We start from the raw sequence: 27,978 nt of genomic DNA, 5'->3' as shown, positions 1-27,978 counted from the left end.
ATGGCGGTGTTTATAATCTGACGTCATTCTTTTGACGCTACGGCTGCGCCGTCGGCCACGTGACAAAAGACGTTGGGCTGCGCGATAAGCGAATCCTCACCGCTGCTGTGAGTCACTAATCGGAAAAACAAAAACGGGAAGCGTTGGTTGTTGCATCGGGAACCGTCACTACACTGAGGTAAGTGTGCATTTCACTTCTGACGTTCGTTTGGATCCGGTGACGAAGGACGATTCCGTCTGCCGCGTGACCACAGAACTGCTAGAGTTTCGGAGACAGTTGGTTAGTGTTCTCGTGTCTGCTGTTGAAGTCTGCTAACCGTCAAAATTTGATTAATTTGAAGCAAGGTATGCTGCGTTCCTGTTATTTCTAAGCCTTTGTGCGTGTAATTTGGAGACCATGTTTCCAGCTGTGTCCTGCAATGTATTGTGCTCGTCAAGTTAAACATGTTTACGTTACAGCTCCCGCTATGAGGCGATCCACCCCCTTTTCATGTTTACATGTTTGAATGGCCTTGACCTGTCTCGTCTTGCTGTAGCTCTACAGCATCACTTTTAGGGTGTCATTTCCTTGAATGCATAACAATGTCAGCTGCTACACCTGCACTTGAGGATTGCTTATCAGGTTTTTCAGAAGCGTAGCGAAACTAGTGGCCTTGGTTTTGAATCTGCTGTAAAAAAAAAGACCTTAGTAGCAATTTCTTAATTTTACTTTTACAGTACTGACCACGCATCTTCGTCCTTGCCTATGATGCAAGTATGTAAAACCCGGGCCGCGTTATCGAACAAAAGCGGTTCCGAAGTCGAGCCGACGTGAAGGGTGCCGATAAGATTGCTGAGTTGGCATTGCTTGTCGCAGTTCTAACTTGATCGATACTTGTTCTCCTCTGGCACAGTCAAGATGTCGAGCCTGTATCCTACGCTAGAGGATATGAAAGTAGACCACATGATCCAGGTGAGTTTACTTTTTTATTTTTTTTTAAATTTTTGTTAGCTGCTGTTAATCAAGTGACTTTGGCCAAAGTCCACAGGTTGTGTTGAAGCTGTTACTATGAGTAAAGTCACTGGGTCTGTCTCTATCTGCTTCGCGGCGCATGACAGTCCCAGGCAAGAATTATGCAAATTAAGATCAGATCATATTATATATGCGTGTGTTTAAAAGGAATGACGGAAACAGCGCTTACAACAGGACAACAGGAAAGGATCAAACACATGCGCTGACTACCAACCAAATGGTTTATTGCGAAAAGATGCGAGCAAAACACAGAAAAAGACACATTTGGCAGCGCAATTATGAACGCGACAAACATACTTTGGGCTATGAAAAAAAACAGTTATCGACTAAGAAATGTCAGCTCCAGTGGGAATAAAGCCACCAATGTTTCGCTGGCACACGTCAGCAAATTTGTGAAAGTGAAATGCTTCTGATACAAGTGTGAGGTCTGATCTCTATATACTTGGCGATGATTGTTGTTTTATTCAGGAATGCCTCACAGTTTTCGCTGTCAGCTAAATGAGTGACTATTATTCTAGCGTGACTGATTTTCTATTTCACATGTTCGCACAATCGCTCATTGACACAGTGTCCCGTCTCCTCGATGTAGTACCGGCTGCATTGCAGTGGGATCTTATGACACCGCAACAACAGTTCACAAATTGCTTGCGATGATTTTTCTACGGGCCTTTCTAGTCTCTTGATTTACTTCTGCACAGCCCTGCTCTTTTTCTTGGCAGCAAAAACCAGCTTCACACCAGCTTTGCTCACAGTCTTTGTCAGGCTGCGCGCACACTAAATGATAACATTGCTAAAAATGATAAAGTCTCACACAGTCTGAAAAAGACTTTGAGCAAAGATGGTGTGAAGCTGGTATTATATCATCGGTATTGCTTACTGTTTGAACAGTTGAAATCTTACATCACTCCTCATTTACCTAAACAGGTGGCAACATTTTGAGTTTTTTGGAGAGTGCCACTTTTTGAAACGAGGTCTCCTGTTCCTCACTGGGGTGGAGGGGAGCACAGGTCTTTGATGCCCTTTCTTTTGTGACCATCCTTTATTTTCTTGATGCCCTTGAGTGGTATTGTTGTTTATTTCTTTCTTTGAAGTAACAAGCACAGCTGAACCAGTAATATATGACATGTCCAGTCGGTTCTACACACTGTTTGAATGTATTCGTTGCCAGAGTTTGAGTCTCAAATGTGTTTGGGCATTCTTTCTCTGTTGTGTACTCGTAGGCACAGACGAAGCCCCTGGAGTCATCTGTTCCAACAGCTGCCATTGGCCCATCCGCACCTGCTCCTCTCCCATATGGACTGTACCCGTCAGCTCCGGCTGCCTCCGACAAGTTTGAGGCCCTCTATCCGGTTCTTGATGACTACATGGGGCTTTCCTTGTCGAGGGATCTTCCACCTGAGTTGACTGCTCTGGCAACGGTCTCACAGGTAGGTGCATGGAATGACTTAGTTTTATCACAGTTGTAGTGGTCACTTTTCATTGAGACAAAACAAAAACCTTAGTGTGCAGAGACTTTAGGGAATGCTGAAGAATTCTAGATGGTTGAAATTAATTGGGGACAGTCAGTTGCTGCCTGCCTTTGAGTCACTTGCTCTGCTGTGGTGTGTAAAAATTCCTCACTGAGGTGCAGGCTTTCTTATCCATAGGTATCAGTGCATAAGTTTTGCTTCTTTATGTGCTGAAAACTTATTTGGGCTCCCCAGTATGAACAGTATTCATCCTGCTGTGACTAGTTTCAGTGTTGTCACAAATTATGCAGGAATATTTTCAATGCATGTGCATGTGTGCTTTCCGACCATTTTAGTGAGGACACTAGAATACGGCTTCTGTGGTTATCACCCAGCAGTGCTTCAAGCTTGAAAAGTTGTTCATTCAGTTATTATTACTAACATTTGTGGAGTCTTTGCATTGTTTCTTTTATCAGGATGATAATGGTTATGATACTGTCCAAGTGTGGAGACTCTGCAGTCATTGCCCTGCTTTTGTTTGTACGTGATATGCACCTTTGCCGATCTTCGTACAGAGGTGCACAGTTAGTTTCAGATGATTAGCCTGAATCCTTATATGAGCACATGCAAAAGCTGTTTGAACTTTTACGCTGTGTCATTGCCATTGATTTGTTTCAACCTTCGATAATAAAGTGTGAGCTGTTTGGATGCGTATAATCCAGCAGTGCGTTGGCCACAGCCTTGAGAGTACAACTGTAAACCATGAGAATTGCACCAGCCTTCTGCAGAGCAGCACCAGGGGACATGTCGCATCCCATTTCTGTGTGTAGTGTAGTTTTTATATCATTCTCACTGCTTCTGTGTAATTTATGCTGCGAAATGGTACCAACCATCTTCTCACTTCTTTTCCATAGAGCCAGGTAGCCGTGCCACAGCATATGGGAACCAGCAGCCTCTCAAACATGGTTGCACCAATTTCTGGCTCCTCCCTGGGCCTGAAGAGGGCGCATGTGAGCCATGGGATTCGCGAGGTCATTCTCTGCAAGGACCAAAAGGGCAAAGTGGGACTCCGTGTTCAGGCCATCAACAAGGTGAGCCCAATGGCCTTTCATTACGGTTCTCTGATGGGCACGTCTGGTAATTCTTTATTCTGTTCATGATGAAGAAGCAATTGTTTGTGCAAGTCTTGGTTTTTGAGCACCTATTCTCATATGTCCGGTTTGTAATAGCGAGAAGAGCGTGCCATAAGTTACGTTGGTACTTTCTGAAGCAGTATGTGAATGTGTGACTTCATGTGATATTTGCTACTATAGATTGCCATTTGATTCATTTGATACAGCATATCATGATCAAAATGTCATGCTGAGTACTGTTGCCTCACTTTAGTAATTCACATGACTGGGTCTGCATGCTGCTTCTGCTGTTTTGGAATTTAAATTTATAAAAGCTAATCTGCACAGGCAAAAACGCTTATTTTGTGCTATGTAGCATGCTATGCTGAGGGAAGTGTATAGAAATTATGAAAGTCAAGTGTTTCTACACAAATGGCAAATCTGTCTTGCAGGGAGAGCTGTAGTGACACTTTTCACTGAGACATTCTTTCCCTTTTCCCGCTCTTTATCCTTTTATCAGCAGACTTTTGGATTTAAGGAACTGATGTTATGAAGATATCTGCAGGCAGGATTGCTAAAGTGCAAGGAATGGCACTTGGTGTTCAGCATTTTAGAATTGTGTAGAGAATTCTCACTGTATGAAAATAAATTAGAATACCATAGAGAACATTATGAAGATTTTAAACAATATGTGGAGGTAGAAAAGAGAGTTTCTCTTTGAAGTGCCTGATTATGAGTCTAATAGAAAAAATCATACTAAAAAGACGGGACCTCTTGGGATTACATTTCAGTATTAGTATTTTCTCCTAAACAGAGTTCCTGCATTGAATGTGCTGCCTGTAAAGATGGTCACTTCGACCAATTTTTGAAGCCAGTTAGGAGATTCCTGTCATTGAAATGTACCGCCCTTCTTGTCTGTCTGGCTTTGCTGTTGTTGCTGCATAGTTTGTTCCTCAACTACCAGTTGTGTGCACATGCATCTTCTTTTTTATCGATAATCCCTTCACAGCATGTTCTTTGTGGTGCCATAGGTATGCTAAATAAATTGAAAAATGTTCTATACTACACTATAACGCTCCTTCTATTTTCAGGGCATCTTTGTGGTACTGGTCCAGGCCAACAGTCCCGCTGCCCTGGCTGGCCTGCGCTTTGGGGATCAGCTGCTGACCATCAACGATGAAGTGCTTGCTGGCTACTCAGTTGACAAAGTGCATACGCTCATTGTCAAGGCCAATTCAGAACGCATCGTCATTGCTGTTAGGGACAGGTGAGTAGCCTTGCGCATATTTCCAAACCATATCCCGTAGGCGCACTGGAATAGACGACGTTCTCAGCGAGCTAAACGGCGTTTGTTGCTGAAAGGTCTCTCTGAACGCAACCTAAAGGTAACATACACTCACTGTAAACAGTGATTGTTGCTGAAAGATGGCTCTGAACGCAGCCTAAAGGTAACATGCACTCACTGAATTTAAGAAATAAATACGGTGAAGGAACCATTGTCATGCCGATTGTTACTGAAATGTGTCAATGAAGGCAACCTAAAGATAACATACACCACTGAAGGCAGAAAATAACTAAGGATAAAGGCAACTGAACAAAAAAATGCAGAAAAAAATTACAACACAGGAGTCGACCAGATGTTTCACTAGCATCAGTGCAGAGGAGGGTGGTATATCCCCCCTTAACCGTTTCGGACGAGTAGCGCTCGTCCTTGCAAAGCCGTCCCCAAACCGTTTTGGACGACTATAGCTCGTCCTCGCTGAATAGGTTCTTCCCTTTAGCGTTTCGAACGAGCAAAGCTCATTTGTGGCTTAGATGGCATTTTGCTCGACAGATGGCAGCACTGACCTGTTAAGTTTGTTTTTTTCTACCACATAAACGTCTTTTACGTATGGCAACATAATAACCGAAATCAGCACTAAAAAAATAAGCAGTTTTGTTAAGAAATTCGTTGATATAACAAAGCGGTGAAGGGGTTAATCCATTACGCCACAGAATCGACGGAATCTGTGGCTTTTAAATGCGTTATTATTTAGACAATATATCCACAATTTGTCGCCGGGTGGCGTTGCTCAGAGGGATCACGCGCCAGAGCGTCGTCTGCTCGAGTGCTCCTACGGGATATGGTTTGGTAATAAGCGAGCCTTGCCAGCTGTTCAGAATATTCCTTCACTCTACTAATTTGGACCAGTCTTAGAATTGTACAAATCATTCCTCAAATTTAGTCACACGGCTAAGAACGAGCTTCTCAGACGCGCCGTCGGGGTCTCATTAGGCGCTGTTCGTTTTGTGTATGCATATAAAGTAAAATAATTTTCAGCTGTTTTCTTTTCAACAGTTTCAATTGAATTTAAAATATAAATGTATTTTCATTCATGTGAAAGGAATGCGCTGTTACTTTTACTAGCATATCGGGTTTGTCCGTTCTGCTGGCCACAATGTACTTGCAAAATTCTTGCGTGCATGCTTAGTTATTTGCACGTTTAATTTTTTCTATGCTTTGCGTTGTGCTACAGTATTAAAGTTAGTTATAAATGCAAAATGAATGCATGTGAATTTTTTTTTTAAACCTGCAGTGAAGCTCACGGTGAACCGGAGTACTACGCCCTTTACCTGCTTCAGGGAGACGATAGCAACTCCTTATGCTAGGAACTTCCTTAAACTTCCTTTCCTAAAGGACTGCCATGTGACATGGTGCATATCTCCATTGAGATAGACTACCTTGGTGGTTGAAGGGAGTTAAAATAGTTCAGCCGTGCCCGTGTGACAGCAGTTCTGGCGGCGGGCTTTTTGCATGCACGAAACCGATCAGCTACTGGGTGAACTTTGGGACATCCTCAGTCTTTATATTCGTTAAAATTGTTAGGTGCAAGTACCCATATTTTTTTCTTAAGAAAATCCTGCTTGAAATCGTGGTGAACCTGCTGTTTCACCTCAAGAGCTGTTGCCACTGTCTTGGTCGCCGCCATCTTCCATGGCGCACAATTGGGTATTGGCGATGGCCACACCCTTTGCATGGTGATGGCCGGGAATGTGATCATTATAAGAGATGTATTGTTATCTCTGGTATTGTAATAAGTGGATTACACTGTATTCATGTAAACACAATACTTTATTGGCGTGCTTAAGAACCATAAAAATCGGGAACCCTTTGTTCGGGCCCAAATTTTTTCTTGCTTTTATTATTTAATCTTTTCTGCACATTTTTTTTTTTTTTTTTTTCTCTCTATTCACACTTTGAATCCACCTCATTTCCTTCCATGCGGTGTTTTCTTCTGCCAAGTGACCTTTGTGGAAAAGGCCTCTTGTAACTGTGCAAGAGTGGCTCTCAAACACACCCTCCCTCTCTGTTTCTCATCTCTGCAGGCCATTTGAACGCACTGTGACGATGCACAAATCGAGCACTGGCCATGTTGGATTTGCCTTCCGTGATGGCCGCATTATCTCGTTGGTCAAGGACTCGTCGGCAACACGTAACGGACTCCTTGTCGACCACCAGCTTCTTGAGGTAAGCACATAACAGGACTAAGCTCGTGTGCCCTTGCTCTTCTGCTTCCAAGGGCATATTGTCGTGGTGGTAAGCCTTGAGTGAAAGGAGCTAGTAGTGGTCCATGTCTGCAGATTGATTTTTCACCCTGCTATTTTCTTCATTGTATTGCTAAGTGACTGATAAGGAGCTCATTTTTCACAGAGGTCCTTGAGGCTAAACTTTCAAATTTTAAGGCGATAGCCTTTAATGGCCCATACTGTCGGCGTTCGTTCGTCCGGTCACAGTATAGCTGTCAATCAACTGACGTTGTCAGAAAAATAAGAATTCTGGCTATTGGGAATCAAACCTCCATCCCTTGGATCCCCAGCCGAGCGCTTTAATCAACTGTGCCATGCCCGGGATCGTGAAACCCACATCATAATTCTCCTTGTCAACCGTGAGGGTGATAGCGGTGGCAATGATGCTGCAATTAGATATAATGATAATGAGAGAAAATGTGATGCACCATGTGTACCAGCAATGCTTAGACTTTCGCATTTCTGCACTGTAGACTGACAGCCCTTCTGCTGACCTCTGATGACTGAAAGTGGTCAAGAGCTGCTTAAAGAATCCAGAGAAACTTTTTCACAGCTTAATAATCGTGCTGGCCGCCACTTAAAATGTACTTTTGTTTTGGATAATGCTCAGCTTACATTAATTATTATTAAGTGCTGGGCCATTGTCATCATCAGCAGTGTAGCCTTAGGAACATGCTGATATGCTGCACACAGATAGCATTGTGGTAAGTTTATCGCTTGATAAGATTTCCTGGGAAGGCAGTGCACTCATCAAACTTTGCAAAATGACAAGACACTATTCCAGAGCATTCTGGTATACGATCCCACAAGGAACAGGGTTGTACAAAGGTCTGTCATTGTTGGGTGGTTCCAAGCTCTGTGGGAAAACAGCTCTTCATGTGGCAGGAGTCTCAATACAGCATCAGTGTTGAGTACTTCATTAGCATTTAATACACTGAAGCCCTCATTCACCGATTACATCGATATCCATGTGAAGCAGGATGTGATGCTGTTAGCAGGAACTGCCAACTTGGTCAGCATTTTTGTGGGAAAAGTCGGAACTCACTGGAACTCTAGGTCCAGAATCCAGCATTCTGCCCCTAGGCCAAACAGGGACATTCGAATGGCTTGGTTTAAGTGAGCCTGGTAGTCATTCACATAATGTGGCAGATTATGACAGTATACTGAATATGTGCAGTCCAAAATCAAAACCAAAGTGGAAACCAAAGTGCTAGTACTAATTTTCTCATAATTCTTTTTTTTTTTTTTTTAAGTACAGTCTAGCCCGGGTATAGCGAAGCCACTTGTAGCGAAATAGCGGTCATAACGAAGAAAGTTCAATTTCTCATTTCCCATTTTTCCATTTTCAGTACAACTTGGGTCTATTTTTAACGAAGTAAATAAGTGCACGTCAGTGGATGTAACGATTTGAGTTTGTACCAAATGAAAAATAATGTATCAATCAGGAAATTTTTACGCCTTCAGGCATATTTTGTGGGAAATAAGGACAAAATTTGGCTGACAACCGCATTCGCATAAAACGGACTGGATGACAGTATGTGCTCTTGATCGCGAAATGGCGAAGGACAGCAGGAAAGCGTTGTTCATGGTGGACAGCGGCCACGGCCATGGAAAAATAGACAACTTGGAGGCATTTATGCTGGAGTTCCTGCCTGCGAATATGACGTCCATGCTCCAGTTGATGGACCAAGGACTCATTGAGGTTACTTGCAAATTCTACAGTAGAATCTCGATGATACGAATTGCAAGGGAGCACGCAAAATATTCGTATCATCCCGAATTCGTATGATTCAAAACAAGTCAACATCCACATGGGAATGAATTGAAAATGAACCAAAGTTTATTATGGCGAACTACTTGTGGCCGAAAAAGTCCGTAATGCTTGTCTGCACTTTTCTGCTGTTGATGTCGCGGACAAGCTCCGCCTGAAAGGCATAAAACCGTGCCGCGGTTTCGTCGCTCACGCTGCTGGCACTTACGTTGCGGCGCAGAACGTCCAAAGCGTGAAGAGTATCTGCCTTTGACGGTGGCTGATCACACTCGTCATCAGCGTCACCATCGCTGTCAGGCTCACTTTCGCAATCATTCGCTTCATTGACCAAGTGTTCAATAGACCTCAGCCCACAGGTCGCGACATTGTCGTCCGCGGTAACGAAGTCCCGAACCGAAGCTTCAGTTTCCAGATTGTCCCAGCCATCAATCGTGAGGTCTTCGTCTGGCTCTTGACAATCTCCTGCCGAAGCCGCAGCAAGTCCGATGGCAAATCCGCACTTTCTAAAACAGTTCGAGATTGTGTCTGAAGTTACATTATCCCACGACATGGCTAGAAAGTGCAAAGCATCTAAGAGACTGATCCGCAAGTTTGCTTCTTTACGGTCAATTTTTGCCAGCAGACGCCTCACTAGAAGTCCTTTGAAATGATGTTTCACATTTCTAATTATCCCAGCGTCCAGTGGCTGAAGATGGCTGGTAGTGTTCGCCGGCAGGAACCTGACTTTCACGTTATTGAATGTCATTTCCTTTGGGTGGGCAGAGCACTGGTCCACGAAAAGCAAAATTTTCCGGTTTCTTGACGCCATTTTCCGATCAAGGCTTGTCAAGAACTCGCGGAAAAAATCTCCAGTCATCCACGTCTTTCGGTTGCCTTTGTAAAAGACAGGCAAACGCTCCGCCGATCGGAAACACCTCGGTTTCTTCGACTTACCGATGACGGTAAGCTGGAGTTTCTCTGATCCATCCGAGTTGCAGCAAAAGAGTACTGTTACTCTCTTCTTGCTTTTCTGGCCGCCCTGGCATGCCTGGCCTTTTACGCACAAACTTCTTTCTAGTTGAAGGTTGAAAAAGAGGCCAGCCTCGTCGGCATTAAATATATCACGTGGCGCGTACTCCGAAATCAGCGCCGGCAGCGTGTTCAGCCACTCATCTACAGCTGACTGATCCACTTTCTTGCCTTCACCTGAGACGACCCGGCAGACAAGTCCGTGCCGCTCCTTAAATCGGTGCAGCCATCCCCCAGACGCTTGGAAATTTTCAATTCCAAGCGAAAGCGCGACGGTGTCGGCTTTTTCACGTAGCACCTTGCTGTCCACGTTGACGCCGGCCGCTGTCACTTCGCGGAACCAAGTCAGCAGAACCTCTTCCAGCTTGACATGGGTCGCTGTTTTAGCCTGCTTCACGTTCGCACCGAAGTGCTGCACATTCTTCAAGATGACATCTCGCTACCCAACAATGGTGCAGAGTGTTGACGGTGCCAACCCTAGCTCTTTTGCTAAGTCGACACTCTTCTTCTTAGGGTTTTCGTCGACCCTCTTCAGCACTTCAAGCTTTTCCTTAAAAGAAAGGGCTTTACGCTTCCGCGACATTTCGGCAGCAGCGAACGCTTGCGTCTTTCTAACGTTTGGGCAGTTCACGTCACAGCGAACGACAGAAAGAAGCCAAGGTATGAAGAAGCGGCGAACGGAGAACCGGAGAACTACTGTAGCGGCAGCCAGCGTCACAGTCCTCCTGGGAACAGCCGGCGAGACAACTTTTCGATAGACCAATGAGCTGCCAGCGAATGAGTGACGTACTCGACTGGGCACGTGCTTCGCCTTGGCCGTCCTTGTCTAGTGCTCGTCGGTTTGCTACGAAAGGGAGGGGGGAGTAGGGTGGCTAGTGGGGTGAGAGGCGTTGGAGAGGAGAGGCAGCGGCCGCGGTGGGTACCCTCTCCCCCTGTGAGCTCTTGCGCTGAGCTGCTCGGTGGCTTTGTGCCTTTGTACAACGTTCGTTCCTATCATTCGCGGCGGGGGGAGGGGGGGGGGGGGGGAGTTGGCGGCGGCCGCGTCGGTTATGTTACTCTCTTGAGGCCAGCCGCGCCGGCCCGCTCGCATGCACGACTGGTTTGCACGTTCGTATCAACCGCGGCAGGTTCAGAAACTCTTCGTATCACCCCGAATCTTAACGTATTCTATACAATGTAGTCCGTTCAAAGCATTCTTAAAATTCGTATCATCCCGAAATTCGTACCAGCCGTAATCGTATCATCGAGATTCTACTGTATAGGAAGAGCCTCCTACACCGAGTTTTGTCTTCTTATGACAGTGATGAGAGGTATGAAATAGATTTACTGGGTGTAGTCCACCTGATCGCCAAAGCCTGGCGACAAGTCCATCCAATGGCGATTGCGATCGCGCACGCGGACCTTTCGTGCAGCAAAAGATTCCTCGAACCAGACACTAACGAGTTCCGTGACTGTGATAAACTTTGCGATGAAGTTCACAAAGCTACCCTATTTACTAGATTGTAAGTTGACCCCTTTTTGAAAATTCAAAAGTCCAAAGTGAGGGGAGGGGGTTGACCTACAACCGAAACCAAAACGTGGCACTGTTAATAAGAGCAAAATAAAAATCATATCAGGGAGGCTGCAACAAATTTGTTTGCTCTACGGCTCTAAGTGCAACATTCAGTTACTGTGCGTATTTCTTGGGAAGGTTTTTCCTTTTTAACTTTCACTGCGCAGCACAAACTGCACCTGTGGGAGTGTCGATAGTTTACGGAAGAGCTGATATTCGAATCGCGGCAGCGCTCGCTTCTAGAGCGCAGCTCTGTGGCGCCTGTTCTTGCGTTTTGCTTCGCCGTTTTTGCTCTTCAGTCGCATCTTATCACGTGACACAGTGGCACTTCCAGGGAGTGTTGATAGTTGATAGAAGAGCAGACACCAATCATTCGTTGAGTTCACGCTTGATGTTATGGCCGGCCACGTTCTTCGTCATGAGCTCTCCAGTCGAAAAAGCAGTCGGCACTTGTTCTGCGCAGCGTTCAAGGAGGCGGCTATCATTTATGCCGAAGAAACAACTGCACTGTGGGCCGCAAGTTCGAAGCTTCTAAACGAGTTATTTATTTATTTATTTATTTATTTATTTATACAATATACCCTTAAAGGCCCTCAGTTCGAGGGTATTACATAGGGGAAACGATATACTGTCAATAACCACAATTACATAATTGTGGTTATTGACAGTGGTAAACTGAAACCTGGAACAGAGAAAATCTTTAACCCATGCAATAACAAAGGGGTGAATATTGAGAAGTGTTAATTTGGCTAATAACTGGTTGTGAGGTACCCTATCAAATGCTTTGGAAAAATCGAGAAATGTTGAGTCAACTTGAGTACCAACATTAACAGATGAATGAAGATCATGGATGAAACCAGCAAGTTGCGTTTCACACGAGTACCCTGATACGGAAGTGGCGGTGGTAGCGAGGTGATTTCAGTTATAATGCCAAGCAAAGAGGCTTCCAAGAGATACAGTTGGTTTGCTATAGGCCAAGCTTGCAACGTATACCACCGACATACATGATTTGAAGTGGAGACGAGTTGTACAGCCAGGCAATAAATTTTCGTTGTCGAGAGCATCCACCGCGGTATGTTCTTTTTTTTTTCTTCGGTACATGTGATTTGGGGGCATCGACTTACAATCGTGTAAATGCGGTACTGGTTGCACCAATAATACCGAAGTCGACGACATCACTTTTGAAGAGCACACTCTATATGTAGCGGGCGAGCCTGTTGCCGGAATGCTGTCCGACACCGATATTGTCGAAATGGCAGTGAACGAAGGTGATAATTAGGCTGATGACGAAGTACCTAGAGATGTGCCGACAACTGCGGAAAGAAGAAACCTGCTATGCTTTCTTCGCAACAAAGTTGAATGCAGCGGTGGCAACCAACGGTTCATGCGATGCGTTCAGCAGCTGAAGGATGCTTTTGTCGGGCCGAGGGCCAACACGAAGCAGACAAGCACTACCCAGTTCTTCCTTCCGAATTTTCGGCATTTTGCTTAACTCGGAACTCTGCTTATCTCGAAATTTTCTCGGATTTTACAGCTTCAAGCTAATGAGGGTTTTGTAGTGTGTATTGCCACTTCTTGGGGAAAACAGTTTTACTGGACTGTGGAGTGGGCGTGGGGGAGAGGATCCTCATTCTTTTTTGTGCTTCAAGCACAGCCCAGCCTCCGTATGGGAGCGCCCTTCATCCGCTTTTTGAAAAGGTCCGTACAGGGACGTTGCTGTGCCCTTTTCATTGAGCACCAATGATGTTATTTGTGGGATCTAACGTCCCAAAGCGACTCAGGCTATGAGAGACGCCGTAATGGAAGGCTCTGGAAATTTCGACCACCTAGGGTTCTTTAACGTGCACTGGCATTGCATAGCACACGGGCACCTTGATTTTCGCCTCCATCAAAAAGCGGCCACCGCGGTCGGGATTCGATCCTGCATCTTTGGGCCCAGTAGTCGAGCGCCCTAACCACTGCACCACCACGGAGGGGCTGAGCACCAATGAGTGGCTTGCTGAGCACAAAGTAGCATGCCGTTGCTCTTGAGCACTAATGAGGAGGGTGTCGATGACCTGGGATTTTCAGAAAAGTTATGTGCACCCGGAAACAATATAGAAATTTTGAGGGAGCAGCTGGCTGAAAGCAACGCAATCTTTCGCCGTGAATCATAACAGCACTACAAGTGCCCAGCACTTTGTTTGGGCACGTTAGCATAGCACCTTTTTTCTTCAAACAAGTATAAGGCGTTACATCAACTGCATTCATTTTAACTGTCTTTTTTTTTAACTCTCTATGAAATGAGAACTGCATACATATCCTCTGCTGTTGTCTTACACGAACGTCAGCTGGGATCACGCTCCTAGCCCGAATAATGGGAGTCATGTGAACGACGTTTTACTGTATTACTCTGCCCCCCACCCCCCCTTTTCAGAAAAGGAACTCTTTTTCTCTCAAAGAGCCTGTATTCAAAAATTTGTGTCAGGCTTCCCTCAAACACCTCACAAATACATACTTGTTGATTCTTATTCATTTGTTATGCTGTTTTGTTAATGCTAATTTGTTGTAACTGCTTTTGTTTTGTTTGTTCTTTTTCTCCTTCATTTTGCCACTTGCAGGTGAACGGCCAGAACGTGGTGGGAGTCAAGGATGCCGACATCACCAAGATTATTGAGGGTGCAGGGAACGTCATAACAGTGACGGTCATGCCGTCTTTCGTCTACGACCACATGATCAAACAGTATGTGTACTATCAAGTGCCACTAATTTTTATATTGCTGCTACTGGCCTGCAGCAAAACAGCCTGTGCCTCCATAGCATCTGGCACTATCTGTGTTTTTCATTTGAGTTCATAACCTAAGTCACTTTTTAACGTTAAACCCCACAAACCAACCATTTGAGCCGAATTTTTCTGGCCATAATAACTCTTTCCAGATCAGTGTACTTTTCCTTCCTATGTCAATCACAGAGCAAGGTAGTGCTTTCCTTGTCAAGTGTGCTAATCCCCCACACTGAAGGGTTTGGTTCGGACAGCATTAAAGTTCTGTACCGATTTGCACAACATTCAGTGCTGCCGAATTCTTATGCTGTTGCTTCCCTTTGCGATTGCAGCACATCTGGAGGCATGCTGAAGAAACTGATGGACCACTCAATCCCAGACATCTAAACGGGTTGGAACGCTACGAATCCACCCTGAATCCAGTTCTGTCACGCCAAGTATAATGTGCCCCACCTGGCCATAAGGAAGCAGAGCGTTGGAAGTCTTTTAATAAGTCATTACCTCAACACTCCCTTTGTCATGGCTGGCATCTGATATTGGGTGCTGCAATTCTTATGCTCCGCTCTCCAAAAGTTTGTTTCATTACTATATACATTTATTGCTTTTATGCAGTAAACTGGCACGGTGGAGGCCCTATGGACCGTGGCTTGCTGTAGGAAAGAATCGTTCACATACCCCTTGTCTGTTCTCATTAGCAAGCTAGCTGCTGAGCATACCTGATGGTATGTTAACATTGAGCAGTCACCTGTTTTCTGAGAGAACTGCCATTTCATCGTTTATTAGCAGCATTATGTCCGCAACAATCATGACTGGAGGTGGCAATTGTACCCTTTCATGAGCTGTTGGTAATTGCCTCTTTTTTTAAACACGATGAGCATGCCAGATAGCTGTCTTGTTTGGAGTCATTTGCCTCTAGCGGCAAAGTATGCTCATTTGCTGGCTGTAACTGCTTTGCGCACAAATGAGAGTCTGCTTGATATAGTATATCTACTGCTGTGTCACCATGTTGGATAACAGTGCGATACTTAGCTTCTCTCTGTAGCTGACAACTGGCAGAAGCTGTGTACGTTATATTTTCATTTCTTATGAACAAGTACCAATGTTTTGTGTGAAATATACTATATGCAAATATACATTTCATTGTGATTTCAATTTTCTGTATCCATGTTTGAGAGGACAAATGGTGTGTGATATTTATTGCCCCCCTACACATCACTTGTTTTTGTGCCTCTTTTTAATTGCAGAGATTGTGTAAAATGATTTGCATACACAAGTTGTGAACACACATATTCCGCCCTTATTGCTACTGTGGCTCAACAGAAGCCATGCCTTCCCACAGTTGCTGCTGTTCTAATACTGCTGGCATTATACATTTCTACTGTCGCTTCTGATGCTGTCATGATGTATAGCACTTGTGCGGCATTTTATTTTTGATGTACTAGTTATAATATTGCATATTCAGACCTTTTTCTGTTTTACCCCCCGAAGTAGTAGTTGCGGGGCATCACAAAGTCAATATTGTCTGTGATTGGCCTCCCTCTTGATGGCTGTGAAAGTAGAGCTTTGCATGTAGTTCCTGCGCATGGCATTCGAATCAAATGCATTGTGCAATGTATGGTTTTTAACTAAAGATACGACTGATAATGTTGTTTGGCTTCACTTTTTTTTTTACTCTTTCAGAACACTTGAAGCTGTCGCACATTAGGTGTAAGAAAGCTTGCTGCATATGCATGTGAGAAAAACTGATTTCTTCTATAGAGATGCATAGGCACACATGCATTCCTCTCGTACAGCACCCAGTTGCTAGCCTGTGCCAAAGTCTGGTAGGCATAGTGCCCTTTTAGCAGTTCCATAGAGAAGTGCGACATATACTGCGCCTTTCTACAGCATTTATAGGAAAAGGCATTCGTGTGCTGTGCAATGTCAGCACATTTTAAAATAATTGGTTCACAAGAAGAGAAAGGCACCGTATCTGTCACACTTGTTTCTGTGGACACCTGAACCGAGCAGTAAGGGAAGTGAGGAAAGTGGGAGAAAAAGAGGAGCCTGGAGGGCAATGGAATAATTTCGACCACCTGGGGATCTTTAATGTGTACTGATATCGCACAGCACACTGGCGCCTCTTCGTTTCGCCTCCATTGAAGCGCAGCAGTTAAAAACCCCCAGGTGGTCGAAATGATTACGGCGCCTTTTTAGAGCGCAGCTCTTTGGCGCCGTTCCAGTTGCATTTCGCAGCGTCGGCGTTGTCCCTCGTAACCAGCTCCGTAAATATATGAAATAATTAAATCCTGTCTCCACCGGGAATCTAAACGCCATACCTTGGCCCCCCAGCCAAGCGCTTTAACTGTGCCACGCCCGGGATTATGAAAAGCTCATAATTCTTGTCTACTGTAATGATAGCAGCGATGATGAGACTGCAATTCGTGATATGACTGATGCCATTGGCAATAATAACTGTACATTTAGTTAATGAGAGCAAACTGGATGCACTGTGTGCACCAGCATCGCTTAGCTTTCGCAATCCTACAGTGTGTTGTGTGTGTATGTATATATATATATATATATATATATATATATATATATATATACGAGGGGGTGCTGAGAAGTTTCTAGCTTTGCACAAAAAGAATGTAGTCAGAGTTTTGAAAGTGCATATTCAACATATTCCCCCCTGAGCCAGATGCACTTGTTGCATTGCTCTTTCAGCTTTTCTACTCCATTTAAAAAAAATTATGACGGGTCTTCAAACCAGCTTTTAGCAGCAAATTTGATGTCGGCAATGTCGTCGAAATGACGACCCTTCGGATGTTTCTTCCAAGTTGGGAAACTGATGGTAGTCAGAAGAGCCAGGTCAGGTGAATAGGGGGCATGGTGGACCAACTGGAAACCAAGGGCCTTCAGTTTGACAGCCACAACTATGGAAATGTGCGCAGGTGCATTGTTATGTAACAAAAGAATTCCTTTGTTCAGCGTTTCGTCTTAATTGCCTCTTTCAGCTTGTCGAGGAGGTCGGCATAATATTATCCGCTTATATTACAACCCTGAGGTAGGTATTCCACCAACAGAACACCATCTTTGTTCCAGAAAATGGACGCCATGACTTTTTTTGCAGATTTCTGGGCGCAGAATTTTTTTGCTCACGGGGACCCACTGTGGCGCCATTCCTTTAACTGTTATTTGGTTTCGGGATCATAAATGTGGAGCGATGTTTCATCCTCTGTCATTAATCTGTCCAAAAAGTCTTTTGTAGAATCAAAATGGGTTAAAACAGCTCTGGATGCCTCAACTCGAGCCTCCGAGAATAGTGTAGCCTGGGCACAAATGCAGAGTTTGGACACACACTGTGCATAAACTAGTCATCTTTTAAGACTTTCTAACATCTCACCACAGGCCCACAGTATATATGACATTTCGTCAATGGCCACAAGAAGCGTCCAGTACCAATCGCCTCTATAGCTTTGCACTCTGCATGCGGAAACGTGCATGAAGCAGCTCAAATACTCGAGTCTTAAAACCACCAGGAGCTTTATCCTCCCAACACACAATTAGCAAATGTCTTCATTCTTGAGATCATACGGTACTGTCCTCTCGTGCAAACAGCTCTTGATGTGGCAAGTACTGATGCCATGAACAACTCTTGTTGCTTTGGCTAAATGGTGCATCGCATCTCTTGCAAACGAACTAACGTAACAATCGTAACGATGATGAAAACCGGTCACTCAACAGCTGGCCACTTGCCTCGGTATGCAGCAAAGTGGAAACAAAGGAGCCAATTCAAGTTCAGGGAAAATGAAAGACTTGAACTGTGCAGTTTTCACCTCCTCACTTCACTTTAATGTGCCTTAGAAACATTTGTTGGGTGAAACTTTTGCAAATTTCACAGCATTTGTGATCAGCGAGGGTAGCACTTCAATGTTTTCTTGAAGCAAAACGCCAGCTGCCATGTTACCTCACCTAGTGAAACAGCCATCCCGTTTAGAATGAAAGAAAGATGGCTACACGGTATTAAAGAGCACTGAACAAAGGTTGAATGAAGAGGAGCCTCAGTTTGCAAGCCGAGCAAACGTTTCGACAAGACTTGTTTTTGCCTAGGCGAAGGGCAAGGACAGCATGCAATTTTGCTGTAGGCTGCTTTTTGTGCAGAGAATATAACCAAGACCTTTAGTGCTCAAAGCATGCCACAGGAAAACAGACAGACTAAACAGAGAAAAAAGATTAAATCTGAGAATGTTTTATTTTTTGACAACTTGCACATGGTCCTCGCCAAGAGAGCCACATACCACAGGTGTCGCCGCTAGGCAACGGGAAAAAAAAATGTTGCCTGGGAGAGGGGATCTCTTTGGCGAACAGGATTTGCCCCACCCTGCAAGCACACACCTCCCCCCCTTTTTTATTACTCATTCAAGGACACAGCACTGTTACACTTCTCAGACACTTCACACAACTGCAGACACACACACTGGGCTACGGAGGGAAAAAAACAACAACAAAATGCAGCGCTTTCAGAGCTTTGCATTTCTGTCGCCAAATTCTGGACTACCATCGTGTGCGAAGCGGCAAAAAAGAAAGGATTCAGAGCAGCACCTTTATCAATCAAGCTGCTCTCAGTGATCAAGATTAAGACACTTATGAAAGCGGAGCTCAAAAAACACCTCTGTGCTCTCTCATTTAGAAAGCCATTTCATTATTGCAACAGATTGTATCAACCGTATGTGGCACCTATGCCTACTGAATTTGAGTTGTGGAAAATGAAAAGACTCACTCGGTACGTACGTTAGTAGTCTTCACGTAGACCAAAAGCCAGCTATAAAAACACTTCATCGTGTTACTAGCAACACACGAGAGCCAGAGTTCAGTTATCACAATAAAAGGGAATTTTTTTTCTTGCTCTAGGCCAGCAAAAGCACACAAGAAACCTGCATCACGATTGATATTAGAGACCATACAAAACAAACCAAGGCTGCCATATTAGCAGCCACAGTTAACGCCTATGGTTTTATTGCCCTGGCGTAATCTCTCCCTTCTCCTGACGCATAGGCGCAGTGGAGGTCAACTCCACTTGTCCCTCGGACAGCGCGTCATAGTGCCGCTACGCTGCTACGTGTACATCATTTCTGCCATAACAGACATCTTTCGTGGTATATAGACGAGGTTGTCGAAATAACTCGCAAGCTCGTCCACAGTGGTGTCGTCCATCCTCGCCTGCTGTGAACATGTCAGGTCTGGTGTGGCCTGCACCTTGGTGGTGGAACTGCACCGAGACCCCCAAAACCCAGTTCTTAGTTTTGTGGAGGAAAGGTCACACTGAGGACATAAAGCACAGAACCACATGCAATGCTGTCATGGCTACAACTGTGATAAGGAGAGTGGAAAGACAAGCTCAGTAAAGACTCAAGGAAAGACTAGAAGCTCAGTAAAACTTGCATGTGGGCTAGTTGGTTACGCAAAGCTGATAGTAGCTGGTGCTGCATAGTTCATCACATACTCAAAACAGAACACTGAAAGACGTCGCACTCCAGTGATGCGCACCACCGGTGCGGATGTCCTGTGTTCTCTCTTGTGTTTGTGATGAACTACGCAGCGCCAGCAGTTGCCAGCTACACTAAACGCATTGCCATGGGTGCTGGCAGGCACTTCACACACAAGGGAATAAATTTGGTAAACTGCTGATGTCAATGTGTACTTCTGACAAGTATCAAAAGCACTGTATGCACAAGAGTAGAGAAATAAGATGTATGAAAATGACAGAGAAAAGCAAGTCTCAATGCCCCTTGGATCGGCAAGGATACACATGTGCAACCAATTAAAAAAAAAAACAAATTTCCAAGAGCTGTAGAAATTTGAAAGCCTGAGCGTTGCTGCTGCACAAGGTACAGGGTCGTCCACTTCTAGCTAGAACACGGTCACTGCTTTTAAAGCAACATTGTATCTGACGCAGGCAGATATCGATGCAAAGCGATGCAAGCACACAGAGACACGGATGTGCTGCTTCACATGGCCAGCCACTTTAGATTACTGCGTGGCCGGGTCGGATGCAATGACACCTTGAAAGCAGTGACCGTGTTCTAGCTAGAAGTGGACGAGGCTGTACATTATGCACCCCTTGTGGAACACAACTAGCGTTCCGTTGAACCCACCACCAGCGTTCTATAATTGATTTACAGGAAAGGAAAGGCGCAGTATCTGTCACTCGTGGAATCCCGCTGACACATCTTGCGGACATCACAGCAACGCTCAGGCTTAGGCTTTTCTCCAGTGCAGATTCTGCAGTGATCTCGAATTTTTTTTTTTTTCTGAGGACATTACCAGGATGACTGACATGTGACACATCAGCGACACATTTTTCTGTTTGCGAAGTGTCACAGGCAAACGGATCCGGAGCAGACCTTCAGCTATTCGCTGCCGTGGTTGGCTATTTGTTGAATCTTCGAAGCAGCATCGGCAGTCATGGTTAGGCAGTCACTCTGCCGATCACCTGCTGTCGTGGCACCGAAATGAGAGCAGCAATGCAAATTATCAAGCCCTTTTGTAGAGTGTCCAAGCTACCCCAAGGCTGTGAAGTGCCTTTTAGCTGAGGGCTGCAGGATGATTTTGAGCATGTGGGAATCTTCAATGTGCACCGAATCAAGTTTTTCCCTTCCATAAGAAAAACGGCCGCTGCAGCTAGGATCGAGCCTGCATTCTTTGGCTTAGCATCACAAGGTCTTTGGTCAGCTTTAAACACTCTAAAAACCAGCAAGTTTCACCACGGTATACTCGTAATCAAGCGCGTGATCGTGATATGGCGTATATGGCATCGTCAGTGCAATGCCAGCACGGAGCTTGCCTTAACCTCAACAATTGACTAACAGTGCGACTCCAACATTTCAAAACGAAAAGGAAAATATTCGTTGCCCTAGTGCACTTCATCTTCAACATACGACACTGTTGTAATTTCATCGCTCGCTGCTGCTATGCCTTTCCGTTTGCGTTTTTGACGCATAATAGGTATCTGCAAAGCCGCTTGGAAACATGGACAACACAGAAACGTCCACGAATCAATTGTCAGTATTTATTTCTGTCAAACTTTAACACAAAAAGATTGTCAAACCAAGAAAACCACTCATACGTTCCGCAACAGGCAATCCTGCAACCACAATTCCCCAACGTGGCTCTGCTTACTCGTTTTGCTTTTTTTTTGGTAGATGGCAGCACTTTTACATAAGGCCTATTGTGTGTGCGCACTAAAAGGAGATGGTAAGCACATGCTACCTGACGGCAAGACAGCTTGGTACCGACGGTTCCAGGCTGGCATGCTGCAGCCGTTCAGAGACAGCGGCCAGGCTCTGCTCTGCGCCGCTCTCCGTGGTGCTTGTCGATGCGGACCGTGACCGGAACTTACGAAGCGGACCCGAAAGGTGGTTGTGATGATGGTGGTGGTGGTGCTTCTGCAGACCTGCCAGTGGTCGACGACTTTCACTGGAGGTGGGCAACAAAGAAATAAAAGTAGTTTGACACAGAAACATTATTTGCCAAAAAGGCAGAAAGAGATGCAAGAAATCTAAGATTTTCCACTCTAACAAGGTAAAACGTGTAGTGTAAGTGATGTAAAGGAAATCATATCTAGCTGTTAAACCATGCCACATGCCAGGCCTAGCTTCTGCGAAAGGGTAGAAATAAAGACAACAAGGCTTCGAGCCATGTCACATCACACCAGTCCGACATATATAATAATCACAGACTCACAATCTGCGTGTCGTGCCTTCGCGAAGAATACATTATCTTTGGAGGCTTCACGCATGCTCTCACCTATACACTATGATACCTTTCCCATTGTTAAAATCGTTTGGACCCCTGGTCACCCCTCCCTTCCTGGCAACGAGAGTGCGCAGGCACTCGCCCGAGCAGCAACCTTCCGAGCGCTGTCGACAGAAGCGGAGGGGGAAGTAGACAGAGAGGATGCCAGCACAGTTCTACAGTCTTACACCCACATTACACTACATTACCGTACACAAAGAACACCCACCGCCGCACCCAACACTCACGAAGGCCGAAGCTCTGGCATGGCGACAACTGCAGACTCACACGTATACAAATCTGAACCACAAACATTTGTTCTTCCCCACCAGCTTCCCAGAAAAATGCCCCACCTGCCAACACCGACCTACACTATATCATTCTGTTTGGGCCTGCCCAAACCACCCAGCGGCATTCCAACTATAACTCATCCCACTCTCTCTTCTTGGGAAGATGCTTTGTCCCGCACAGAGCTGACCGAACAACGCCAGCTAATCGTGCGGGTCGAGAGGATTGCAATGGCCAATGGACTGGACTCACATGCGTTTATTCCTTTCTGACACCGTTTCATTAGCACCAACCCGCAAGACCAGCGACAGCTGTTCTGGCGGGCCTGCAGGATTGAGGTGGCACATGGGGCCCTGGACTGAGGGCTCTACTCAGAAAGATAAGGAAATAGTTTTTCCTCCGCCTCCTCCTGACACAGGATGCCAACCTTTTAGGGAAACAGTTTAATGGCAACCGCACCACAGTGACTCAATTGATAGGGCACTCTCTAATGTGGAGGCCAAGGGCACCGGCACAATCCCAGCTGCAGCAGCTGCACTTAGATGGAGGGGAATGCTGTGCGATGTCAGTGCACAGTGAAGAACTCCAGAACGTTTAAACTGATCCAGTCCTCTACTAGGGAATCCCTCACTGCTCACGTGATACCCTAGAACATTAAATCCATAAAGTAACTTAATGAATTAGCGGTAAGAGTGAAAGTAGAGGAACAGAGAATTTCACAAGAGAACAGGTACTAATTAGGTTCAACAGAGGACAATGACACAATGTTCAAGAGTTCAATGATAATCCAAAAATTCCATTATCGAGTGGGTGATAGAGGTGCTTGGCAGGGTAGCTAGAAAGGATGCTAGCAAGCTGTCACAAGAGATGAAAGACCTGATTAAGAAATGCCAAAGCATGAAGGTCTCTAGCACCATGGATAGGACGGAGCTAGCAGAACTGTCAAAGCTAACCGATAAGCATAAAGTAAATGACTACAAAAAGAATAATACAAAGATCAAGCAGCCCCCAGACAAAGGTGACGGCCTAAAAGTAGCCAGGAAGAAATTGGCCATTGGTAAAAGTCAGGTGTACGGCTTTAGACACGAGGGCAATGTAATTGACAATAAGGACACTAAGGAAGACTTCTACCCAGATCTCAATAGCAGCTAGAACAAGGATTTGGATAGTGAAGTGCATGGTATGGACAGACCAAACATCCCAGAGGTAATGAGAAAGGAAGCAAAATAAGCCTTATGTGCGCTGCAAGGGAAACATTAGCAGGTGGTTTAACTTTGGTTAACCCTGGAGGGAAGCGGAAGATTCATGTACAACCTCTGGAGTACTGGAATTTTGAAAAAATGCCCCCCCCCCCCCCCCCCCGCATCACCCTAATAAAAAAAAAAGATTGTCAGGTCCATAAAATAATCTGATCGTATACTCTCAGCTGTTTACAGACCTTTAGTAAGATAATTGTAAACAGAATTACAGAAACCTTAGGCTTCAATCAACCAGAGGAGCAGGCTGGCTTTTGTAAAGGCTACTCAGCAATGGACCATAATAGCATCATAAACTAAGTGGCAGAAAAATGCACATAACAAACAATCCTTATACAGGCTGTCTCACATTACTTAAGCCAAAATGTAAAAAATAAAAGGCATTTCGGATGAGAATATGTCTGGATGCACTGGGTTGGCACTAGTCTAGAGTTACTCAGGCTATTCACTATTTTTCCCCTAATTGATTAGTTATGTTTAATTACTCAACCTTTAAAACACTGGCTGCAGATATCATATGCAACATGCAAAATTGCTGAGCACCTTCAGAAATCTCTCATTATGTCTCTGCATTCAAAAGAAAGCCTGCAAAACATGAAAATAACCATGTGATGGTGCGCTTCCACACTGCTTAAATGCTGCTTTCAGGTGTGTGATGAATGAAGAAGGTCGGATGCAGTGTGACTGGTCGAGGCAAACAATGGGGTATTATCCCAAATGTAGGTATTTGGGGCTCCGACACGTGTCAGCGCAAACGTGTTCTACTGCGCGAGTGTTGTGAAAATGATAAAACATGCAAGAATACGAAGAAAAGAAGAAAACAGATTTTTGATTCACTTCGAAGAAGGAACACTCAGCGAGCAGCATGCGTTTTCGCCGTCATGAGTCAAAAGCTGGAGAACCAGAAACTAAAACCAGCATAACACCCTGTCGCTTCACCGTGGGCACCATGACACTGCTACCAACCTAGTTCATTCATTGAGTGTTTTGAGAGCAGCACAACAGCAGTGGACAAAGGCCCATCATGGGCTTTTTTCATATTGCAGGCTTTCTTAGGAATGTGGAAAAAAGGACTAAGCAAGACATATTGTGTACAATTCAGCCGTAACACTTTATGTATTACAAATGGAGTCTGCAACCTGTATTTAAAAAGTTCAGTACCTGGTTTGGTTCAACGGGTTCAACATCCCAAAACAACTCTGGTTATGAGGGACACTGCAATGGACAGCTCTGTAAATTTTGACAACCTGGGAATTGTATTTTTAATGTACACATATGTCACACAGTACACAGGGGTCTTGCTTTTTGCCTCCATTAAAATGTGGTTATCGCGGCCGGGATTTGATCCAGCATCCTCGAGTTCAGCAGCTTAGTGCCCTAAGCGCTGAGCATATGTTCAGCTATTAAACAATAAGTTAAGGAAAAGATGAAAAACTGCCTCAGTAACTCTAGGGCAGTACCAACATCATGCATCAGATCATATCTGTGTCGGAAGTGCCTTTTGTTTTTTTAATCCTGGCTCAAATTATATGAAACAATCTGCATGTAGCCAGTGTAGATTATAAGAAAGCAAATTACCCCTCTGAAGCTCCAGCAGTCATGCACAATTTTATAACCAAGATGTCGAAAAGCCATATGCAAAACATACTGCAAAATATCTATAGTGTTTGCATAGCAACAATTGTTTTTCACAAGCAAAATGTTATGTCATGAGTTTTAGCCATACTTCTGATTTAGTGGACTGACTTCATACTTGTTTATACTCATACTTATTTGGTTGTATCTTGTCAAGTAGTCCTCCCCTATATATAACTCGTGTAACAAATCTAGACTCATCTCATTCAGCCACACAGGCTACGAAAAGTGATAACAATTATAAAGGGTGTCAGAAAAGGACACACTACCTCTACAGGAGGCATTCAGGGAACCGGACTGGGATGAACTGTGAACAAAAGCTAGCAGAGAATACCTTGGCAACGTCCGATTTGTTTATGACATTACCTAGATAAAAGGATGATAAGCACCTAGACAGGCAAAGCAGAATGGTGCACTTAAAAATTAGCGTGCACAAAACTAACATAATGCTAGCAGCCTCTGAAGGAAACAGCAGTTTATGATAGGTAATGAAGTGATGGAAGTGGTAAGGAGTAAGGAAATGCATACACTTAGGGCAGGTAGTGATCGTGGATCACGGCTGCGAAATAAACTAAAGGAATGGTGTACAGTGCATTCGGGAAATATTCTCAAGTCATCAATGACCAATACCTCAAAAGAGTAGCATATAAGAACTGTAAATGAAACTAACATATGGGGCACAAACGTGGAGGCTAAAAAACAGATTTGAGTTGAACTGAAGACTATGTAGCAAACTATGAAAAAGCAAATGACACGTGTAACAGTAAAATATCATAGGAAGAGTGAATCAGAAAACAAACACGAGTTAATGACATTCTAGCTGAAATCTAGAACTGCATGCCCTGAATGGGCAAGATATGCAATGAAAAAAACAAGGTAACCAATCATCTGATAATGGAGTGCATTTCAAGAGATGGTAAGTGTAGAAGGGGGCTTGAGCATCTGGTAGGCAGATGAGATTTTCGAAGTTTTCAGGAATACGGTGGCTGCACCGCCACAAGACCGGGTTAAATGTAGGGCACTAGAGAGGCCTTTTTTCTGTAGTGGGCACAGTTAAGCTAGTCACAGGCATCTAGACCTGCAGTAGCATACCGTAAACAGTACAAAATTGTACAAATCAACACTGGTGAGACTACACATCTGTGCTTTAATTTTAACTTTACAAATGCTAGCAGCAGCGGGATTCTTCGAATATGACTGGGCAACAAAGCTAATGAAGGCAGTAGCAGAAGCAGCTATGCACAAAGTTCCCAACCTGGTAAGGTTGACCTTCAACTTTTTGAATGCTGTCTGCAGGTCGTCGACAGCTGGCGGATGCTGCACCTGCTTCTTGTCCATCTTGTCAACATGCCTTGTTTGTTCCACGCCAGTCACTGCACATTAAAGAAAACGAGTGGGACATTTAATGAAAACAAACGTTTGCGTTGACTAGTTTAAATCACTGCAGCCAGACTGAAGCAAGCAGCAGGTGATGAGAAACCCCATTAAAGTAGGCGTTGTTTGCTTTTCGCCCTAGTTTATGCGATTGCCGTCCCTTATTCTTTGCCCATTTTTAGTGAAATTAACAGCATAAGCATATCAAAGTTTCTTTTTTCAGTGGATGAGTGGGCCTCAGTAGTAGCGCATGCAGAGATTTAGTGTCGCAAGTTTATAACAGTGCCGTGCGATTTACGCAGATAACAAGTTGCAGACCATCGTTATGTAACCCGGTCAAGGCTTAGTAACCAAACAAATACATATGTAGCTAATGCTCGATTATCTGCAGCAAAAAAATCAATATAACGTAGCGAACACGATTGACGCAAACGCTGACTGACGCACACGCTTCCTCTAAAGCAACCATGCGCGACACGGACGGATTCAAAACAACCCATCGCTGTTGTGAATGGCACCAACCTCGTGCGCGCGCAACGTCCCATGCGTGAATCGTAATCATTTTATACGAGACGCACGAAGGATATATTGTGTGTTTTCACCACGATTAGACTGCTGCCGCATTACGACGTTGTCTTCTAGCTGGGGTAAGGCGAACTGCTTTCTGCTACGACCTCTCTCTGACAGAACAGCAATTCACACTTTGGGAATTAGTCCGAATTAGCGAAGCCAGCACGTTACTGTCTCCCGCTGAGCTGCCGAAAAGCGTGACAGGGTCGCTTCAGCCTAAAACGAAGTCTTGCACTGAAAGAAACGAAGGAATCGTCGCCCAGCAGAGCGACTGTGGACGACAAAGAACTAGGTCACTTCCTACGAAGTCGAAATGGAGCGCATCATAACGTTGCGTTTTGTACTGCGATCCATCACTCACCGAGACGTCGCTTTTGCGACAGCATTCGCGCCCTTGGCTAAGGCGTCTTAAAAAAAAAATAATAAAAAACCCACCCGCGCTTCTGAACTACAAACCGCCAGTCATCACGACAGGGACTGCGCGAGCCAAGTTACGCGCGCAGGGCAAGCACGGTTCTTTCCCTTCTTTTTCTCTCAACTCTGAAGAACTCGCCAAAATGAAAAGCTCACCGTGCGGACAGTTCTTAGGGCCTGCTCCTTCGTGTGACAGCCGGAGACTAATTACATCACTCTGAGCTAGCCGGTAATTTTTGACGCAAGGCTACCTACCACCTGCGCTCACCACTTCGTCGCAAGACAAGCATATGGCCATTCCTATCCCATGATGCCATGCGCAATGTTGTTGATTTCAGCTATATCATGCTGTTTTATGAAGTCGATTATAAATCACTTTATCTTCAAATATTATTTTGGGCATTTTTGTAATCAATGTTTGTTGACGTTATTTA

The 27,978-nt window shown here is 44.7% G+C and overlaps 2 protein-coding genes across 4 annotated transcripts; one reads left to right on the top strand and one right to left on the bottom strand.

Moving 5' to 3' along the window:
* The first annotated feature begins 32 nt into the window (after window positions 1-32).
* On the top strand, window positions 33-15,875 carry LOC146178374 (syntenin-1-like). Of its 2 annotated transcripts, none has more exons than XM_084578206.1 (8): window positions 33-178; window positions 894-952; window positions 2,233-2,439; window positions 3,375-3,551; window positions 4,664-4,839; window positions 6,939-7,080; window positions 14,071-14,192; window positions 14,564-15,875. In XM_084578206.1, the coding sequence occupies exons 2-8, from the start codon at window positions 899-901 to the stop codon at window positions 14,616-14,618; spliced, it is 933 nt and encodes a 310-aa protein (XP_084434332.1). In that variant the 5' UTR covers window positions 33-178; window positions 894-898; the 3' UTR covers window positions 14,619-15,875. The 2 variants fall into 2 exon arrangements, with proteins under 2 accessions (XP_084434332.1, XP_084434331.1); XM_084578205.1 differs by lacking the exon at window positions 33-178 and adding an exon at window positions 189-345.
* A 2,571-nt stretch (window positions 15,876-18,446) lies between these two features.
* Window positions 18,447-27,868, bottom strand: LOC146178373 (uncharacterized). Of its 2 annotated transcripts, none has more exons than XM_084578208.1 (4): window positions 27,701-27,868; window positions 26,442-26,559; window positions 21,483-21,689; window positions 18,447-19,482 (listed from the first exon to the last, which is right to left on the bottom strand). In XM_084578208.1, the coding sequence occupies exons 2-4, from the start codon at window positions 26,522-26,524 to the stop codon at window positions 19,329-19,331; spliced, it is 444 nt and encodes a 147-aa protein (XP_084434334.1). In that variant the 5' UTR covers window positions 26,525-26,559; window positions 27,701-27,868; the 3' UTR covers window positions 18,447-19,328. The 2 variants fall into 2 exon arrangements, with proteins under 2 accessions (XP_084434334.1, XP_084434333.1); XM_084578207.1 differs by lacking the exon at window positions 27,701-27,868 and adding an exon at window positions 27,083-27,377.
* Between the last annotated feature and the right edge of the window lie 110 nt (window positions 27,869-27,978).

The sequence above is a fragment of the Amblyomma maculatum genome, chromosome 9 (genome assembly GCF_055883805.1).
Source record: "Amblyomma maculatum isolate TAMU_Amacu chromosome 9, ASM5588380v1, whole genome shotgun sequence".
NCBI lineage: Eukaryota > Metazoa > Arthropoda > Arachnida > Ixodida > Ixodidae > Amblyomma > Amblyomma maculatum.
This window is presented reverse-complemented; position numbering and strand designations above follow the sequence as displayed.

Coding starts and splice junctions, on each gene's coding strand:
- LOC146178374 (XM_084578206.1), top strand. CDS start 899: ATGTCGAGCCTGTATCCTACGCTAGAGGATATGAAAGTAGACCACATG. Junction 2,440..3,374: donor CTCTGGCAACGGTCTCACAG/GTAGGTGCATGG, acceptor TCTTTTCCATAG/AGCCAGGTAGCCGTGCCACA. Junction 7,081..14,070: donor TCGACCACCAGCTTCTTGAG/GTAAGCACATAA, acceptor TGCCACTTGCAG/GTGAACGGCCAGAACGTGGT.
- LOC146178373 (XM_084578207.1), bottom strand. CDS start 27,122: ATGATTACGATTCACGCATGGGACGTTGCGCGCGCACGAG. Junction 21,690..26,441: donor TTGAAGGTCAACCTTACCAG/GTTGGGAACTTT, acceptor GCCCACCTCCAG/TGAAAGTCGTCGACCACTGG. Junction 19,483..21,482: donor CCAAGCTGTCTTGCCGTCAG/GTAGCATGTGCT, acceptor GTCTCGGTGCAG/TTCCACCACCAAGGTGCAGG.